Source organism: Prionailurus viverrinus, chromosome D1, assembly GCF_022837055.1.
Source record: "Prionailurus viverrinus isolate Anna chromosome D1, UM_Priviv_1.0, whole genome shotgun sequence".
Taxonomy (NCBI): domain Eukaryota; kingdom Metazoa; phylum Chordata; class Mammalia; order Carnivora; family Felidae; genus Prionailurus; species Prionailurus viverrinus.
The window spans coordinates 99683209-99699954 of record NC_062570.1 but is presented as its reverse complement, the minus strand read 5'-3'; the positions used below and the strand labels follow the sequence as shown (position 1 = coordinate 99699954).

General features: G+C 54.1%; 1 protein-coding gene across 2 annotated transcripts; it reads left to right on the top strand.

Annotated features, from left to right (window-relative positions):
- The first annotated feature begins 306 nt into the window (after positions 1-306).
- Positions 307-16196, top strand: SPI1 (Spi-1 proto-oncogene). 2 transcript variants are annotated; one of them, XM_047878836.1, is made up of 5 exons: positions 307-571; positions 3344-3443; positions 13852-14039; positions 14887-15049; positions 15475-16196. In XM_047878836.1, the coding sequence occupies exons 1-5, from the start codon at positions 527-529 to the stop codon at positions 15792-15794; spliced, it is 816 nt and encodes a 271-aa protein (XP_047734792.1). In that variant the 5' UTR covers positions 307-526; the 3' UTR covers positions 15795-16196. The 2 variants fall into 2 exon arrangements, with proteins under 2 accessions (XP_047734792.1, XP_047734793.1); XM_047878837.1 differs by having other exon boundaries at positions 309-571; positions 3347-3443.
- Positions 16197-16746: the final 550 nt, after the last annotated feature.

The window sequence follows — 16746 nt, the reverse complement described above, 5'->3', positions numbered from 1 at the left end:
CCACATGGGGGTCTCAAGAGCACTGGGCATTTGTAGGGTTAGGGGTTAGGGGGCGTCAGCAGGGCGTGGGGGCAGCAATGGCCTCCCTGTGGTAGAGCTGGCCTTCCTCCCTCCCACTCTTTCTCCCCACCCCAGCCTCCAAGACCGCCCCTCACAGTTCCAGCTTCCTCTGGGCAGGGGGCCTGGCCCCCATAGCCTCCCAGGCCAGCCCCTGGAGCACCACCTGCCCCAGCCGGCCAGAGACTTCCTGTCGCGCAAGAGATTTATGCAAACGGGCTGGGGCGGTGATGTCACCCCAAGGGGACTATCTCCCAGTGGCAGGCCCTTCGATAAAATCAGGAACTTGCGCTGGCCCTGCAATGTCAAGGGAGGGGGCTCACCCAGGGCTCCTGTAGCTCATGGGGCAGGCCTGAGCCCTGCGCCCGCCCTGAGTTCGTCCCAGCCCCTGACGGGGCGCCCCATCCTGAGGGGCTCCGCACTGGCCCCCACCGAAGCAGGGGACCTGACCGGCTAGGAGATCGGCTGGATGTTACAGGCGTGCAAAATGGAAGGGTTTCCCCTCGTCCCCCCTGTGAGTACTGGGACTCCTCTACTGGCTCGACCCTCAGCCCTCAGACACCAGTCCGCCTGCCCTCCAACCCACCAGCCAGCTGCCCTCCCGGTTAGCTATCAGTGGGAAATTGGTGTTTCCTCCCTGGAGCTCCTGGTCTGAGATCCAGCGAGGGGGCCATTGGTTTCTTCAGAGCATGCCCTGGCGGGCTGAGGGCTGGGCTCATGGTGGGGCTGTGATCGGTGGGGCCTGAACGGTTATTTATAGACTTGGGTGCTTTAGGGGCTTGGGTGGCAGGCCGTAGCTCCTGGGCAGGGTGTCGGGGTGGGGATGGTGAGGGCAGTGGCAGAGAGGTGGCGGAGGAGGAGATGGGGAGACTGGTGTGGGGGGAAGCCAGTCCCCAGGACAGTAAAGGCTTAAAGGACAGGAGGCAACAGGCCAGATGTCTCAGTCCATGGCCCCAGGTGCTCTTGGAGACTAAGGCCGCCTTATGTCTGGGTTCCCGGTGCCCAGTCTGGAGCCTGGCACAGGGGACATGGTTGTTGACCCAAAGATCTGGGCCTTGGACCGGCTCTCCCCAGGGGCTGGGGCTGGGGCAGGGGCAGGGGCAGGGGCTGGGCGGCAGCAATGAGTAGAGCAGAGACTAGGACGGCAGTTTGGTTGGGGCCTTGGCCAGGGCGGGGGAGAGGAGGGCAGGCGCTGGAGCTGGGCCGATCCTGGGGCTGAGCGCAAGGGTGCCGGGACAGGACCTGGTCAGTGGATACCGGAGTTCCGGGCGGGGGCTGAGGCTGGGGCAGAGACTAGAGGTGAAGCAGCAGGAGTCCCAAGGGACCCCTGGGGGGGGGGGGGAAGGGCAGGTCCCCACCACTCCTGCTCTCTGTGACAGTTAAAGCCTCAGGCAGATGCAGACCTGGGCCCCTCAGAGAAGACCCCTCTCTCTCTCACGCCCCATCCCCACTCAGCGAGGGTGGGGAGCCCTGGGAGAGCCGGGAAGGGCTTGGCAGGGCCTGCCCACCTGACTCAGCTTTCCCGGCTTGGAGGCTGCTCCCTCCCCCCACCCCACCCCAGTCAGGCCTCGGGGCCCAGGGAGGCACCCCAGGCCTGACATCCTGCTGTTGGGCTGGGCTGCCTGGAAACCCAGTGCTGGGCTCCTGGCCTGACACAGACCACCCCAGCCAGCCGGCCCTGGAGCTGGGCCCATCCCACCCTCCCCCTCCCATCACCAAGAAGGAGAGGAGGGGGCAGGCAGGGGGTGACGGAGGTGGTCCCAGGAAGAGCCAAGGCCGCCTCAAGAAAGCCACAGGCCCAGGAGCTGGACCACAGCGTCTCTGACCCTTGACCTCTCAATCCCTGAACTCCAGACACAGCTAGGCGGGAGGCACAGCTTCTTGGTTTGCTATGCCAGACCTCTCAGAGAAGGGAGCACTCCTGGGAAGGTGGGCTCCCAAGGCAGCCCTGGCCCCCAACCCGAGCTCTGAGGGCCTGAGTAACTGTTGTGCAATCCCTGCGCGCACACTGCGGGGGTGGGGAGAGGCCTGAGGACAGTTGTGAAGACTCTGCGTGTGTGTGTCCCTGTGTTGCACCAGGATGCAGAGGAGTGAGGGCTGGAGGGGCAGGAGGGGGAGGAGGCCAGGGAGGCGTGGGAGGGGGAGGCCGAGGACGGATAGGGGTAGAGAGGAGGATGGCTGGGAGTGAGGGGTATAGGGGGAGGAGGGGGAGAGGAAAGAGTGGAGTGGAGGAGGGGGAGAGGGGGAGAGGGAGGAGTGGGGAGTGGAGGGGGAGGAGGAAGAGGGGGAAGGGTAGAGAGGAGGAAAGGGAGGAGTGAGGGTGGAGGGGGAGGAGGGGGAGGAGTAGAGAGGAGGACAGGGAGGAGTGAGGGGCTAGAGCGGGAGGAAGGGGAGAGGAGGACAGGGAGGGGTGGGGGGAGCAATGAGGGGTGAGGGGAGGGAGGGGAGGGGAGGGAAGGGAATATCCCAGTGGGTGTGTCAGAAGGAGGACGGAGGAGGGAGAGGGAGAGGACCAAGGCTCTGGCTGGCCCATGGCCCCAGAGCCTGCCTGGAGAGCACTACACAATCCATGAGTGTGAACGGCCACTGGTCATCATGAGGGTGCCTGGGCCCGGGCGTGGGCTGTGGAGACTGGCCGGAGGACAAGCATGTGTGCTATGGGGGTGGGTGTGTAAGTGGAGCGTGCGCGGCCATGATGGTGTGGGCATGAGCCTGTGTTTAAGGTGCTTGAAGGCAAGCGTGAGGATACGTGCGGTAATTCAAGTGGCTGTGTGTGCCTACAGGGTGAGTGCACAACAGTGCGTGTGAGTGTGACCACAAGTGTGTGTGAATGTGAGTGACCTGTAGAATTAGGGTGAGGGTGAGCGTGGGTAGACTGTGGGTGTGAGTTCACACGCGGGAGTGTGCGTGTCACGGGAGCGTCTGTACATTTGGAGGTGTGGATGTGAGAGTTCCTGTGTGAGATGGGGACCTGGGGTGCAGGTGTCCATGTGGAGTGTGGCTGTGCAGGGGAGGGGGTGCGGGGAGGCCATGCTCTCCTCCCAGCCTTGGTCCTCCTTTGACCTCTGACCTTGGGGGGGTCCCTGTCAGCCCCTTTCTGCAGGAGCCGAGGGTCTTACTCTCCTGTCCCCACTGCGGCCTCTCCCAGGTCAGGCAGAGAGAGGGCTGTAGGTCTGATGCGGTCCCTTCAGCGCGAGAGGGTGGTGTGGCCCCAACATACCGGGGGCTGCCAACCTGACTGCGGTTTTCCCGCCAACATCCGAGTCCTGACTGCCTCTTCTCTCAGCAGCCATCGGAAGACCTGGTTCCCTATGACACGGACCTGTACCAACGCCAGACGCACGAATACTACCCCTATCTCAGCAGTGATGGAGAAAGCCACAGCGGTGAGTACAGGGCCCTCCCCCGCCCCCGCGTCCCCAGCCGGGCCTGGGCCATGAGGGAGAAGGGAAGGCTTCTTTGGGATCCTGAGAATTGGATTAAACTAGCTTTCAAAGGACGTGAGCTTACTACTCTAAACCCCCACGCCCCACACCCCAGCCTGCATTTATTGAGAATCTGTGGTGTGCCAGGGCACGAGGGTAGCTTCGCCCACGTTTATCGTCTGGTCCAGTCCTTGTGGCCTTTCACAAATGAGGAAACGGAGGCTCGGGGAGCTAAGTGACCTGTACAGGGTCACGCAGCCGGTGGGTGGAACCCAGTCTGCTCCAGGTCCAGGGCTTTCTCCTCTCCCCCTCCCCCCAGGCCCCTTCATCCTCTCTGTTGTCCTCACCCCCTTGCCCTGAACTCCACGTGGGGCGGCTCTGCTCCCTGCTGTGTCCTTAACTTCCATTGACGTTCGGGGCTGGAGAATGTCTTTGTTGCGGGAGCCTGCCCTGTAGGTTGTAGGCTGTCTAGCAGCATCCCTGGCTTCTACCCACTAGAAGCCAGAAGCACCACCGGTCACGACAACCAAAAATGTCTCCACACGTTGCCAAATGTCCCCTGGGGGGCAGAATCACCCCTGTTTGAGAACTGCTCACTAAGGGAAAGGCTCTGAGGTCCCCCTCATTCAGCAGGGGCTGGAGCCCCAGTTTGCTGGGGTGGGAGTGACAACGGAGTGTGGGCCAAGGGTCCTTTTGTCCCAGTCTCGCTGCCCATCCCCCGGCCCAGTCTTGACCCTGGAGCAAATTCAGGGTAGATGGGGACAGGCATTAGGTGGCTGGCACCTGGACAGGGCACTGTGAGAGGACACCCAAAGGGGATCTCGGTGTCTCTATGGGACCCCTGAGCCCAAGTGAGAAGGCCTAGTTAGCAGGTCTTCATTGGGGAATTCTCTAGGATTCTGAAACCGGGGCAGGCCAGGCACTGGCGTGTCTGCAGCCCCAGAGGGAGAGGCAGGTCGGGTGCCACAGCACAGAGGAAGGTTTCACACTGCCAGGCCACACCTGGGGGCCATGTCCTGGAAGTAGGTGGTAGATATGCCTCCAGCCCTCATGGGGGAACACACAGACTTCTTTCAGAATCTCAGGGCTAGGAAGGTTGTAAAGCATCCTTTTTTGTCATCCTTTAAAGTTCATTTATGATTCTGCAAGCAAAATGATCTCTTTGTGGAAAAGTCAATTTAGAGAGAAAGTCTCCCTCACCCACCCCCTCCTCCCATCTCCCCCAGCCAGGATCAAGGGTGGGTCTCTGTGACCTAGAGACCAGCACTGGTGGCCTCTGCCCCTAGCAGTTCAGGACCCGAGAAGGTCCCTCTGGCCTTGAGGACTGGCTCCCCCTGGTGGCTCCAGGCAGCAGGACGGCCAGGTCTCAGCAAACTCAGCGCGGCCTGGGACTGCTTCCAACATTAGGGACCTTTTCCCCTCTGGCCTAACCTCCACTCAGTTTCACTGGGTTTGGGGTCATTTCCTTTGGGTCCGCTGCAGCCTCAGTGTCCCCTCTTGTAATATGAGGGTGTGTGCACGCATCTAGAAACCAGCTAGACCAGGGGCTGGGGCTGAAGTGAGCACTTTAGAGAAAAAGTGCTTGTGCTTTCCTGGCTCGGTGCCCAGGCAGATCCCTTATATCAGGGCTGGGGCTCTAGGAATGACGCTTGATTAGATGCCAGAGCACCCTGTTTTGGTCATGCCCCGATTCCTTCGGAGACTCCTCTGGTGTCCACGGGTGTCCTGGCCCCTACTCCCCACCCTACACCCTACTCCCCCCCACCCCCACCCCCTGCCCCATCATCGCCCATCTGGGCATCTCTGCTGATCTGTGCACCTGTTCTGTCCTTTCCTAATGAAGACCCAAGAGTAGAGACACCCCACATTCTTCACTAGTTCCTGCATGTCCTCTGGGTCTACATTTTTAAAAAAAAAATTTTTTTTTCAACGTTTATTTATTTTTGGGACAGAGAGAGACAGAGCATGAACGGGGGAGGGGCAGAGAGAGAGGGAGACACAGAATCGGAAACAGGCTCCAGGCTCTGAGCCATCAGCCCAGAGCCCGACGCGGGGCTCGAACTCCCGGACCGCGAGATCGTGACCTGGCTGAAGTCGGACGCTTAACCGACTGCGCCACCCAGGCGCCCCTGGGTCTACATTTTTAGGTGGTTGAACTTACTAAAAAAGCACTGGGGTTGGCCTGGGTCTGATCCCGGTTCCATCACTCACCAGTGTGTGTGTGACCTTAGAGCAAGTGACTTAACCTCTGGGAGCCCCTGTTCCCTCATATATGGAAGTGAGAGCATGGAAACCCTGACCCCGTAGAGGTGTAATGATTCACTGAGTTAATGCACAAAAGGTGCGAGGGGCTGAGCACAAGGCGCAGTGAGCTTTCGGGTCAGAGTATGTTAGCTTTACTCCTTCCCCCAGTTGGGGAAGAGGAAGCAGCTGGGAGAGTGGGAGACACACAGAAGGCTCTGTGACAGCTCCACTGCGTCATTTTCAACTGACCTAGGTGACAGTCAACCAACCAGCCACCCACCCCTTCCACCACTCACCCTTGTGGCCACCCACTCATCCTCCCAACACTTACCATCTTTCCTCAGGCCCACTCATGCCCCATTTTTCCATCTACCAAATAGCTTCTGATTGCATGCCATGGGCCAGACACCATTCTAGCCACTGGAGTTTCTGTGATAAGCAAGCCACGCAAAGGCACCGTTCTCACAGAACTTACATTCCAGTGAGGGAAAAGGCGGCAGTCAACTAAGCAGACAGGCCATAAGCAGTCTTCTAAAAAGCAAAGTAACATAAGGCAGAGTGCCTGTGTTAGGGGCTACTTTCGTTCGGGTGGTTAGGGAAGGCCTCTGAGGAGGGCAGTTGAGGTGAAATCTGAGTAAAGAGAAGGAACACGCACGCAAAGGTAGAGAGAACTGAAATGCAATGTAGCATGGACCTTGAGAGAGGGCCTGGGTGGCCGGGGCATGCAGGGCGTAGTGGAGACCAAGGGAAGCCGGAGGGACCTGCGGAGGACAGATCACACAGTGCCTGAAGGCCATGGCAGGAGTTTGGGTGTTATCCTACAAACAATGGGAATGGGAAGCCATTGGAGGGTTTTGAGCAGGGGAATGACATGATCTGAATTGTGTGTGTGTGTGTGTGTGTGTGTGGTGAAAATCTAAATAAATTTTAAACCCTTAATTTTTGATTATTAAAATAATCAACAACAGCTTTATCAAGGAAAATATTTCCCTCTTCCCAACTTCCCTCCCCACTGATGGCACCTTAGTCAATCCTTGTAGACATTTTATTCCACATTTATGTTCCTGTACATCTGTCAGTGCAGACATACACATATGCACATTCTGCTCACCCAACAATGGAATCGTAGCCTCATACTATTCTGTAAGCTGCTGCTTTTTACTAAAGCTTATCATCGGCACTTCTTCATGACATATGTGGCCCGGCGGGGATGGATGAAAGCTAGTTGTCCAGTCTTTCTATCACAGCACTAAGTAAATGTACGCACGAAGATTTGAAATAGAGACTTAGTACGTTATTCGTTTATCCACTCATAAGCATTTAATGGGTTCCTTCTATACGCTGGGTGGAGATGAGTCTGGCTTGAATTTTTCATCTTGTCCTATGAAAGATGAGACTTTGGCTCTGTAGTCATTCAGAGCATACACACACTCACCCACACTTCACACATACCCAAATGATTATACAGTAACTTTGTTCCATTTTATTGATGTAATTGATGCACAATGCTGTGCGGGCTTAAGGCGTACTGCATAATGAGCTGATGTATGTAGATATTGTGAAATATCCCTCACCTCATATAGATACAAAAAAGTTTTTCTCCTTGTAAAGAGAACTTTTAGGATCTATTCTCATAGCAACTTTCAAATACAGTAAAACCTTGGACTGCAAGTAACTTGTTCTGCCAGTGTTCCACAAAGCGAGAAAATATTTCTAATACATTTTAACTCGATATACAAGCGATGTCTTGCAACACGAGTCATACGTGACACTGAATGTCACATGATCTTGAAATTCACTTTGATATACAAGTGCTTTGGATTACAAGCATGTTTCTGGAACAAATTATGCTCGCTAACCAAGGTTTTACTGTCTACCATACAGCATTGCTAGCTGTGGTCACCATTGCGACCCAGTACTCATAACCAGAAGGTTTTTTTTTTTTTGTAAGTTTTATTTATTTAAGTAATCTCTACACCCAGTGTGGGAATCAAACTCAGAACCCCGAGATCAAGTCTCACATGCTCTTCCAATAGAGCTAGCCAGGTGCCTCTTATACATAGAAGTTTGTACCTTTTGACCACATTCCCCCAATTCCCATGACCCTGACCCTGGCCCTCTAGCAACCGCAAATCTGATCTCCTTGTCCATAAGTTTGGGGTTTTGTTTTTTGGTTTAGATTCCACATATAAGTGAGATCATACTCACACACTCACATATAAGTGAGATCATGAGTATTTGTCTTTCTTTGTACAGTAACTCTTGTTAAATCAGTACCTGAATTTTCCAGGAGTATGACCATGTGAAGATTACTCACAGCTGAGCCATATGGTGTTCTTTGACTACCTGTACTTGCTCATCCTTGAAAAAGAGAATGAGGGGCAAGCTAGCAAGGAGATAGTGCCCTCATTCTGGAGCCAGGCTACTGGGATTCACACCCCATCTCCCCATTACTATCTGGGGTGATCGTGGGCAAGACATTTCACCTCTCTAGGTCTCAACTTCTTCATAATGATACCTACTTCATAGGATTGCTGTAGGGATTGAATGAGTCACTGTATGTAAAATCCTTACAACAGTGCCTGGCACATAGGGAGTGCTATGTAACATGGATAGGAGTTGTTATTCTTTCCTCCCCCCCCAATGTTTATTTGTTTATTTATTTTAAGAGAGAAAGAGAGAGAGGCAGAGAGATAGAAGGGAGAGAATCCCAAGCAGTGTCAGCACAGAGCCCGACGCGGGGCTTGAACTCACGAAGTGTGAGATCATGACCTAAGCCGAAATCAGGAGTCAGATGCTTAACTGACCGAGCCCTCCAGGTGCCCCAAGAATTATTCTTCTGACAACAGTCTCCTAAGAGACGGTGTGTGGGAGGTATGGTTTTGTTGTTTGCTTTTTTTCTCATATCTTTATGATTAACAGGGTATAGAAATCTAGGCTGAAAATCCTGTTTCCCTTAGAATTTGAAAGCATTTCTCTATCTTCTGGTCACTAGAGTTTTTCTTTTGAAGTTGGATGCCTTTTTATGTCCTCTGTTTTGAATGTAAACTAATTTGTTTTTGTTTGTTCTTCTGCTTGTTTACTTTAGTTCTGTCTCCCTGCAAGTTTTCAGTGCCTTCTCCTAACACTTACTAGTTCCACTGAAGAAGCTTTTTTTTTTATTAAAAAATTTTTTTTTCAACGTTTATTTATTTTTGGGACAGAGAGAGACAGAGCATGAACGGGGGAGGGGCAGAGAGAGAGGGAGACACAGAATCGGAAACAGGCTCCAGGCTCTGAGCCATCAGCCCAGAGCCTGACGCGGGGCTCGAACTCCCGGACCGCGAGATCGTGACCTGGCTGAAGTCGGGCGCTTAACCGACTGCGCCACCCAGGCGCCCCTGAATAAGCTTTTTAAAAAGTCACTCTGGCTGCTGTGGGAGAATAGATGGAGAGAAGATCACAATCAGAACAGCGAGAAAGCACTGGGAGGAAACTTCTGGCATAATCTAGGCAAGAGATGACAGTGGCTTGGCCAAAGGTAGTGGCAATAGAGAGAGAAAGAAGTGGACAGATTCAGGATAGATTTTGAAGGCAGGGCTCATCAGGTTTACTATTTATTATTATTTTTAATTGCGGTAAAATATACATGATGTAAAATGGTAGTTCTATTTTTCATTCTTGAGGACCTCCATACTGTTTTCCACAGTGGCTGTACCAGGCTAAATTCCCACCGACAGTGTAGAAGGGTTCCGATTTCTCCACATCCTCATCAACACTGGTTAGTTTCTGGGTTGTTTTTGTTTTTGTTTTTTTGATAACAGCCATCACAATGGACGTGATAGGATTTGCTCTTTGCAATGAGGTTGGTGAAGGAACCAGAGTTCCAACGTATGACTCCTTCCCTCCATCTTTCCATCTTTCCATGTACTCTTCCATCCTTTCATACCACGCACCGTCCACCCATCCACCGATGTGTTCTCACACCCATCTAATCTCCCACTCGTTCAGCTTTCCAATCGTCCTTCCCTTTACCTGCCAAACCCTCCATCCATCTCTCGTGGACCTATCCATCTAATAAATATATACAAAGCATCTTTTGTACACCAGGCACATTGCTAGGTGCTATGGAATCAATAAAACACAAGTCCTACCAGATTTATTATTTTAACAGGGGGAATAACGAAAACTTTAATAATTAAGATACAAAGTAGAGAGTGACAAGTATGACGAAGCCTGGAGCTCTCCACTCTCGGGGCTTCCGGTTCCCTTAATCTGAACAATGTGCGGGAAGGCTGGGCTTCAGGACCCTTTGTCCAGTGGTCTGTGATTTCCTAAGAAGGTTTTTGTTTGTTTGTTTTGTTTTATTTTGTTTTTATCAGCTCTTGTCTTAATTCCTTATCTTCCTTCTCTGTCTTGGTCTTACTTCTGCTTCCCTGGGGAGAACCCTGGGCTTAAGGCTGGGATTCCTGCTCTGAGGAGATAAAGTCAACTGAATGACACTTAAGGCTTTAATTTTGAGTATGTGTGTTGTTTTGAATATGACTTTATTTTTGTCCTGGTGACATACAGGTATTAGGAGCACCAAATATACTGAGGAAGAATAGAGATGGGTGGGTAAGACTTTGGTCCCAGGTAATGAGAGGTCAAGATGAACGGGGTCACTGCTGGCAGGTTAGATGATGGATGGATGAATGAAGGGAATGATTGATGATGAGTGGATAGCAACTGATGGGTGCATGATGGATGGGTGGATGACGGACACTGATGGGTGGATGGGTGAATATGGATGAATGAATGCATGATGGATGGGTGGAAGACGGATGGTGAATGATGGGTGAGGGGTGGATGATGGTAGACAGGTGCATAAGAGCAGTCGATAAAGTCGGTGCCACCATCGGTCTTAATTAAAGCTTTAATTAACAGTCTTGTTCCTCAGAAGTTGTATGGTATACTGGTAGTTCAGTCCCTGGAGGCAGACACAGGTGGGTTTGGAACATGACTTTACCAATGGCTGTCTGTGGACAAGGGACTTACTCTCTCTGAGTCATTGTTTCCTCGTGTGCAAAAGAAAGATCATACTATAGTGGCCACCTTGTCAGAGGTGGGGTGAGGATTCATGAGAAAATGTGGATTAAGTACTTAGCATAGTGCCCAGTACCTAAAAATACATGTTAAAAGCTAACTCTAATGGATCATTTGATCGAATATTTATGGAGGCCTACTATGTGCTGGGTGGCCTAATAGGCTATAAAAAGGAGGTCCCGAACTAACTCCAGATATGCAAATGGAATTATATTCTTTTGAGGTGCAGTGTTGTGCTAAGGAGGCATGGTGCAGGATGACCCGGGGAACCCATTGAAGGGACAAATAGGGATAAAGCAATGTGTTCGTGAAGTCATCTATAAATGAGGTCCAAAGAGCCCAAGAGTGCTGACTTTCGCACTATGAAGGCTTCCTTGTATTGTGTCCCTTCAGAGGTCCCCATACACAGAACGTTTCTGTCTACCAGACAGCGTTTATTACATAATTGCCTGAACACCCAAATCAAGGGTAAAGGCGAGGTTTCCGTTGGGCCTTTTGAAACTAATTGTAGCTCGAGTCCCATTTGCAGCTTTCAGAGGACCCTGGGGCAGGGTTCCAGAGTGTCAGGGAGTGCAAGAACCTCCTTAGGGCCCGTTAGATTCCAGTTCCCAGCGCTTCTGATTCACTGCATCTCCAAGGAGGGGCCCAAACCCCCCAGAGCGACTCTGGTGAAGGTGTACTGAGACCTCCATGGGAAATGCCGGCCTCAGGCTGGGATTCCAAGAATGAGCTCATGGGTCTCATGCGAAGCTAGAGCAGAGGTGGGGAGCAGGAGGGAAAGAGCAGTCGGGGGCCCCTCACTCCACACCTGGAAGGTTGCAGGCATGCGGGGTCCCCTGAACCCTGGAACTATAGTGAGTTTGAGGGTGGAGGTCGGTGGGCAGGATAAAGCATTGTGCCAAGATCTGGACAGTTCAGCCCAGGGTGGGGGAGGTGAAAATGGGAGGGGCCAGAGTGGGACCGGAGGGCTGATCTGTCTCTAGAGAGGAGCCTGGATTGGCTCACCAAATCCCAGAGTCCCCAAAACAGCCCATCTCTAAAGCACAGAGCCAACTGTCCTGGGCAAGGGGAGAGCTTCTGGGTCCTGTTTACTCACTGCAAGATGAAAATACAAATTAAGTGTTGTTTTGTTTTCCCTTCAGGTTTAGATAATTTTGTGGAGGAGAGTCAGGGAGAGTTCTCAGGAGGCTAGAATTCATTCATTTATTCATTCATTCACTCACTCAGGAAATGTTCGTTGAGTGCCTGCTGTGTCCAGGCACTGGGAATAAGGCGAGGACGAAACAAGTCACTGTCCTCATGGTACAATGCTGAGGGCCCAGCTCTGGCCTCTGGGAGACACTGACAGCCAGGCTCACCAAAACTATTTCTCTGGACCACTGAGATGGCAGGGAACAGGAGGAAGAAGAGGAAATAAATAAATATGTATGAAAGTATCTGCCACTTGCTCAAGTGCTAATCCGGGTTCTTTAGAATAACACATTAATTGTATTAGTAACAGGTAATGTTTATTGGATCTAATTTTGTGCCGAGTTCTATTCTAAGCACCTTGAAGGCGTTTGTTCATTTAACCCTCACAACAAGAATATGAGATGGGTGTAATCATTAGCCCCATCTTACAGATGAGGAAACTGAGGCTTGCAGAAGTGGAATGACCCACCCAATAGCACACGACAGAAAATGGCAGAGGCAGGATTTGAACCCAGCTCTGTCTGGCTCCCAAATCGTGTACTTTTTCTCTTCTGTGCCATGTAGCCTTGTAGAGGTGGGAGTGTGGGCTGCCTGGATTGTGGGTTCACTACCCAGTCGGGTCCCTACTTTTAGATTGGGGAATTGGAGGATCAGGGAGATAAAATAGCTTGTCTGGGGTCACACAGGAATGCCACCACAGAGCAAGATTAGAAAGCAAGTCTTCTGATAACCAGTCGAAAGCCAAAAAAACACATATTTTGGGGATGTGTGAGTAAATATGTGCTTGTATGCGAGAAAAAAAGGACGAAGAGACACACACACACACACACACACACACACACGGGGCTGGTGGTGGTCCCCATGTAGGGCTGTGCACTTGTCCCCGAGATGCTACTCCGGCCCACCATCTTGTATACTCCCTCTTGGGTCACATTAGAAAATCCCTTTTGTCGCTTTATCACCACATCTTCTTTTGGACCCCAGACTGTACCCAGAAACTCCACAGACATGTGGCAGGTTTTTGGTTTTTTTTCCTGGAAAAGATGCCCAGAGAAACCATGTCCTAGTCCCAAGCCAGGGCTCCCGATGGCATGTTGCTGTTCCCCAGACTCAAATCCACCCCACCACAGACTCTGAAAGCACCTATGGGGGAGTTTCCAGGAGAGCCCTTTGTCCTGGTAACCTCACTGGAAGACAGACGCAGCTGTCCAAGGGCATGGCTTCGAAGGGGCAGCACCGTGGGCCTGGGCAAGTTCTGGTGTGTGAGGAATGTCAGCCTTGTGACTTTGTCATCACACCTGGGCCATGTGACAAGACCGTGTGCGGGTGACTACGGGCTCAGGAACCACCGGTTTTCGCAGGAGCTGGGAGGGAGGGAGGGAATCAGCATCCCCTGAGGGCCTGCTCTGGGGCTGGGAGTTTTTACAAATGTGAACTCATTTGCATCCTCCCAGTAACTTTTAACCCCATTTTACAAGTGAGTCAACTGAGGCCGAAGGAAGAGGTCCGTGCATGTGCCTGAGGTCACACAGAAAGTGAATGGCAGAGCCAGGACCCGTGTCCTTGTGACCGCCTGGACACGGGACAAAAGGGTTGCCGGGAATGCCGGCTTTGGCTCAGGCCTGCCATCGACGGGGCCTCTGACCGCGGGCATGTCATGCGGCCTTGCCACACCTCGGTGTCCTCATCTGTAAAATGGGCATGGTAAATCATAGCGAGGTGGGGGCGGGGCGAACGAATGTCAACCGGAGCCCGGCCCGGCCGGTGCCAATAGCCCCCTGTGGCCTGACATCGCTGTTTTCTCCACCGTGGTCACCTTTTCCCGCCCCGCGCCCTGGGCTCACGGCACGCCGTCTGGCCGTCCCTGCAGACCATTACTGGGACTTTCACCCGCACCACGTGCACAGCGAGTTCGAGAGCTTCACCGAGAACCACTTCACGGAGCTGCAGAGCGTGCAGCCCCCCCAGCTGCAGCAGCTCTACCGCCACATGGAGCTGGAGCAGATGCACGTGCTCGACACCCCCATGGCGCCGACCCACGCGGGCATCGGCCACCAGGTGCGTGCGGCCGCGGCTCCCGTGGGACCCGGCCTGTGGTGAGGCCGGCGCTTCACAGGAAGCTGACACAGGCTCTTACTCAACTCGGCTTCCTGCCCCACAGCGCCAACGGCGGCCGGAGCCCCAACGGCTGCCTCCTGACCCTCTGACTGACCTCGTGACCCCACACCCTTATCTCCTCTGGCTCCGCGATGGACAGAGCCCCGATAATTCCCACCCTCCAGTGAGCTGCCTGACCTCAACGGCCCTCCTGATCCCCACTGTGATCCCCATCCACCGGCCCCTCGTGGATCCTAGTCGCTGGACACTGACCTCCACTGGCCTCCACTGACCCCCTTCATTGACCCTCCTCAGCCCCACGGACGCCCCCATCCCGATCAGTGACCTCCGTTAACCTCTACCACCCCTAGCTGACCTCTGCTGGCCCTTCTCTCACTGTTCACCCACTTATTAAATCCCGGTCGCTCCCACACCCGACCATCCCATTGGCCCCTCTTCACTGCCACCTCTGATCCCAAGAATGCCAGGCCATATGGCACCTTTGCGCATATAAAGAAAGGGTGCCCTTTCCCCTGGCCACGAGGCTCTGAACTGGGAGCCCAGGGAGGGCCTGATTCCAGCAGCCCCTGGTCCCCCACAACCCACTCCCCGTGTGTGGTTGACCCTGCCTGACCCCTGTAACCCGACTGACCTCCAACTTCCCCAGCCTTCTCGCAAACCTTTCTGCCCCTTGCTGGCCTGCCCCCCTCTTTACTCCCACTTCTCTTGCTCAGATGGCCCCTCCTCAGCAGCTCTGAGCTGTGAACCGGCCCTCACTGACCTCAACCCACTTTCCCTGCCTTTCCAGGTCTCCTACCTACCCCGGATGTGCCTCCCATACCCCTCCTTGTCCCCGGCACAGCCTAGCTCGGATGAGGAGGAGGGCGAGAGGCAGAGCCCCCCGCTGGAGGTGTCTGACGGGGAGGCTGATGGCCTGGAGCCAGGGCCTGGCCTCCTGCATGGGGAAACAGGTAGGGCGGCCCCGCCGTCCGGCCCAGCCCTGACCCTGGCCGTAGATGTGCCCCGTGCACCCCAGCCAAGGGCACAGCAGTCCCACCACAGAGCTGAGTGTGGTGTCCGTGTCTGTGAGCGTGTCAACGTTTGCTAAAGTGCGCACTGCATCTGAGACCATCTGTACCTCTCCGCGTGTCGATGAGAGTGCATCTCTGTGACCGAGTCCGGGAGGGCGTATGTGTGTCTGAACCTCTCCGGGCTGCGTGTGAACGGGTGTGAGCGGGTGTGAGTGCCAGGCGTGGGGTGAGGGAGCCCACTCCTCGGTAGACCACCCCCCACCGCCAGTCCCTCCCCAGTGACCAGCCACCCCCAGGGGGACCCACACCAGGGGGAGGTGAGGGCGGGTGCCCGTGTTAGGGCACTGACCACCTCCCGCCCACAGGCAGCAAAAAGAAGATCCGCCTGTACCAGTTCCTGCTCGACCTGCTCCGCAGCGGGGACATGAAGGACAGCATCTGGTGGGTGGACAAGGACAAGGGCACCTTCCAGTTCTCGTCCAAGCACAAGGAGGCGCTGGCACACCGCTGGGGCATCCAGAAGGGAAACCGCAAGAAAATGACCTACCAGAAGATGGCCCGCGCCCTGCGCAACTATGGCAAGACGGGTGAGGTCAAGAAGGTCAAGAAAAAGCTCACCTACCAGTTCAGCGGGGAGGTGCTGGGCCGCGGGAGCCTGGCCGAGCGGCGCCACCCGCCCCACTGAGCCCAGGCCCACAGAACCCGCTGGGCCCGCCAGGCCTCCCCGCTGGCCATAGCATTAACCCCTCGCCCGGCCCGGACACAGGGAGGCAAGCTCCCAGGGGCCAGGGGCAGGACTGTGGCGGGCCGGGCCTTGACTCACCCGTCCACTCCCTCCTCCAAGCCCGCTACCCACGGCCTCTCCTCACCTCCCACCAGGACTCCAGCCCCAGCTCCAGGGGGCCACCTGGGCGTCTGACCGCAGCCAAGGGTCAGCCTTGCTTAGTACAACCTGGGGTGCTTCCTTGGGAGTTCAAAGTCATCAGATTTGTATAAATTGAACCCTCCTTCTTAAGCGTCTCTCCCTTCCCACACCTCTCCCTCGTTAGCTTCCTCAAGGAACAGTTATTAAAGTTATTCTCAGTGAGTCCTCTCGTAGCACAGAGTCTCCTTTATGATTTTTTGGTGCATCTTGTCTGGGTGACCCCGTCTGATCTCTCTTTTTCTCATACGTCCTTTGGGCATTTACTGCCAGTGCTGGGTAGGGACATCAGGACAAATGACACATAGCGCCTGGCAAGGGGTCAGAGCTGGTGAAACGACAGGTCCTTGGTTGTTATCAGGGGAATAAATCATTAAAAAGTCCTCCGCACCCGATGAGTGGCTTTTTTAAAATTTTTTTGTTTAATGTTTTTATTTATTTTTGAGACCGAGAGAGACAGAGCATGAGCAGCTCAGGGGCAGAGAGAGAGGGAGACACAGAATCCGAAGCAGGCTCCAGGCTCTGAGCTGTCGGTACAGATCCCGACGTGGGGCTCGAACTCGCAAACTGTGAGATCATGACATGAGCCGAAGTTGGACGCTTAACCGACAGAGCCACCCAGGCGCCCCGATAAGTGGGCTTTTAAAAATGCCCCAGTGAGGCTGAAACTCTTCAGGTTATGGGCCCAATGGGGACGATTAGTGATAATGGCTGC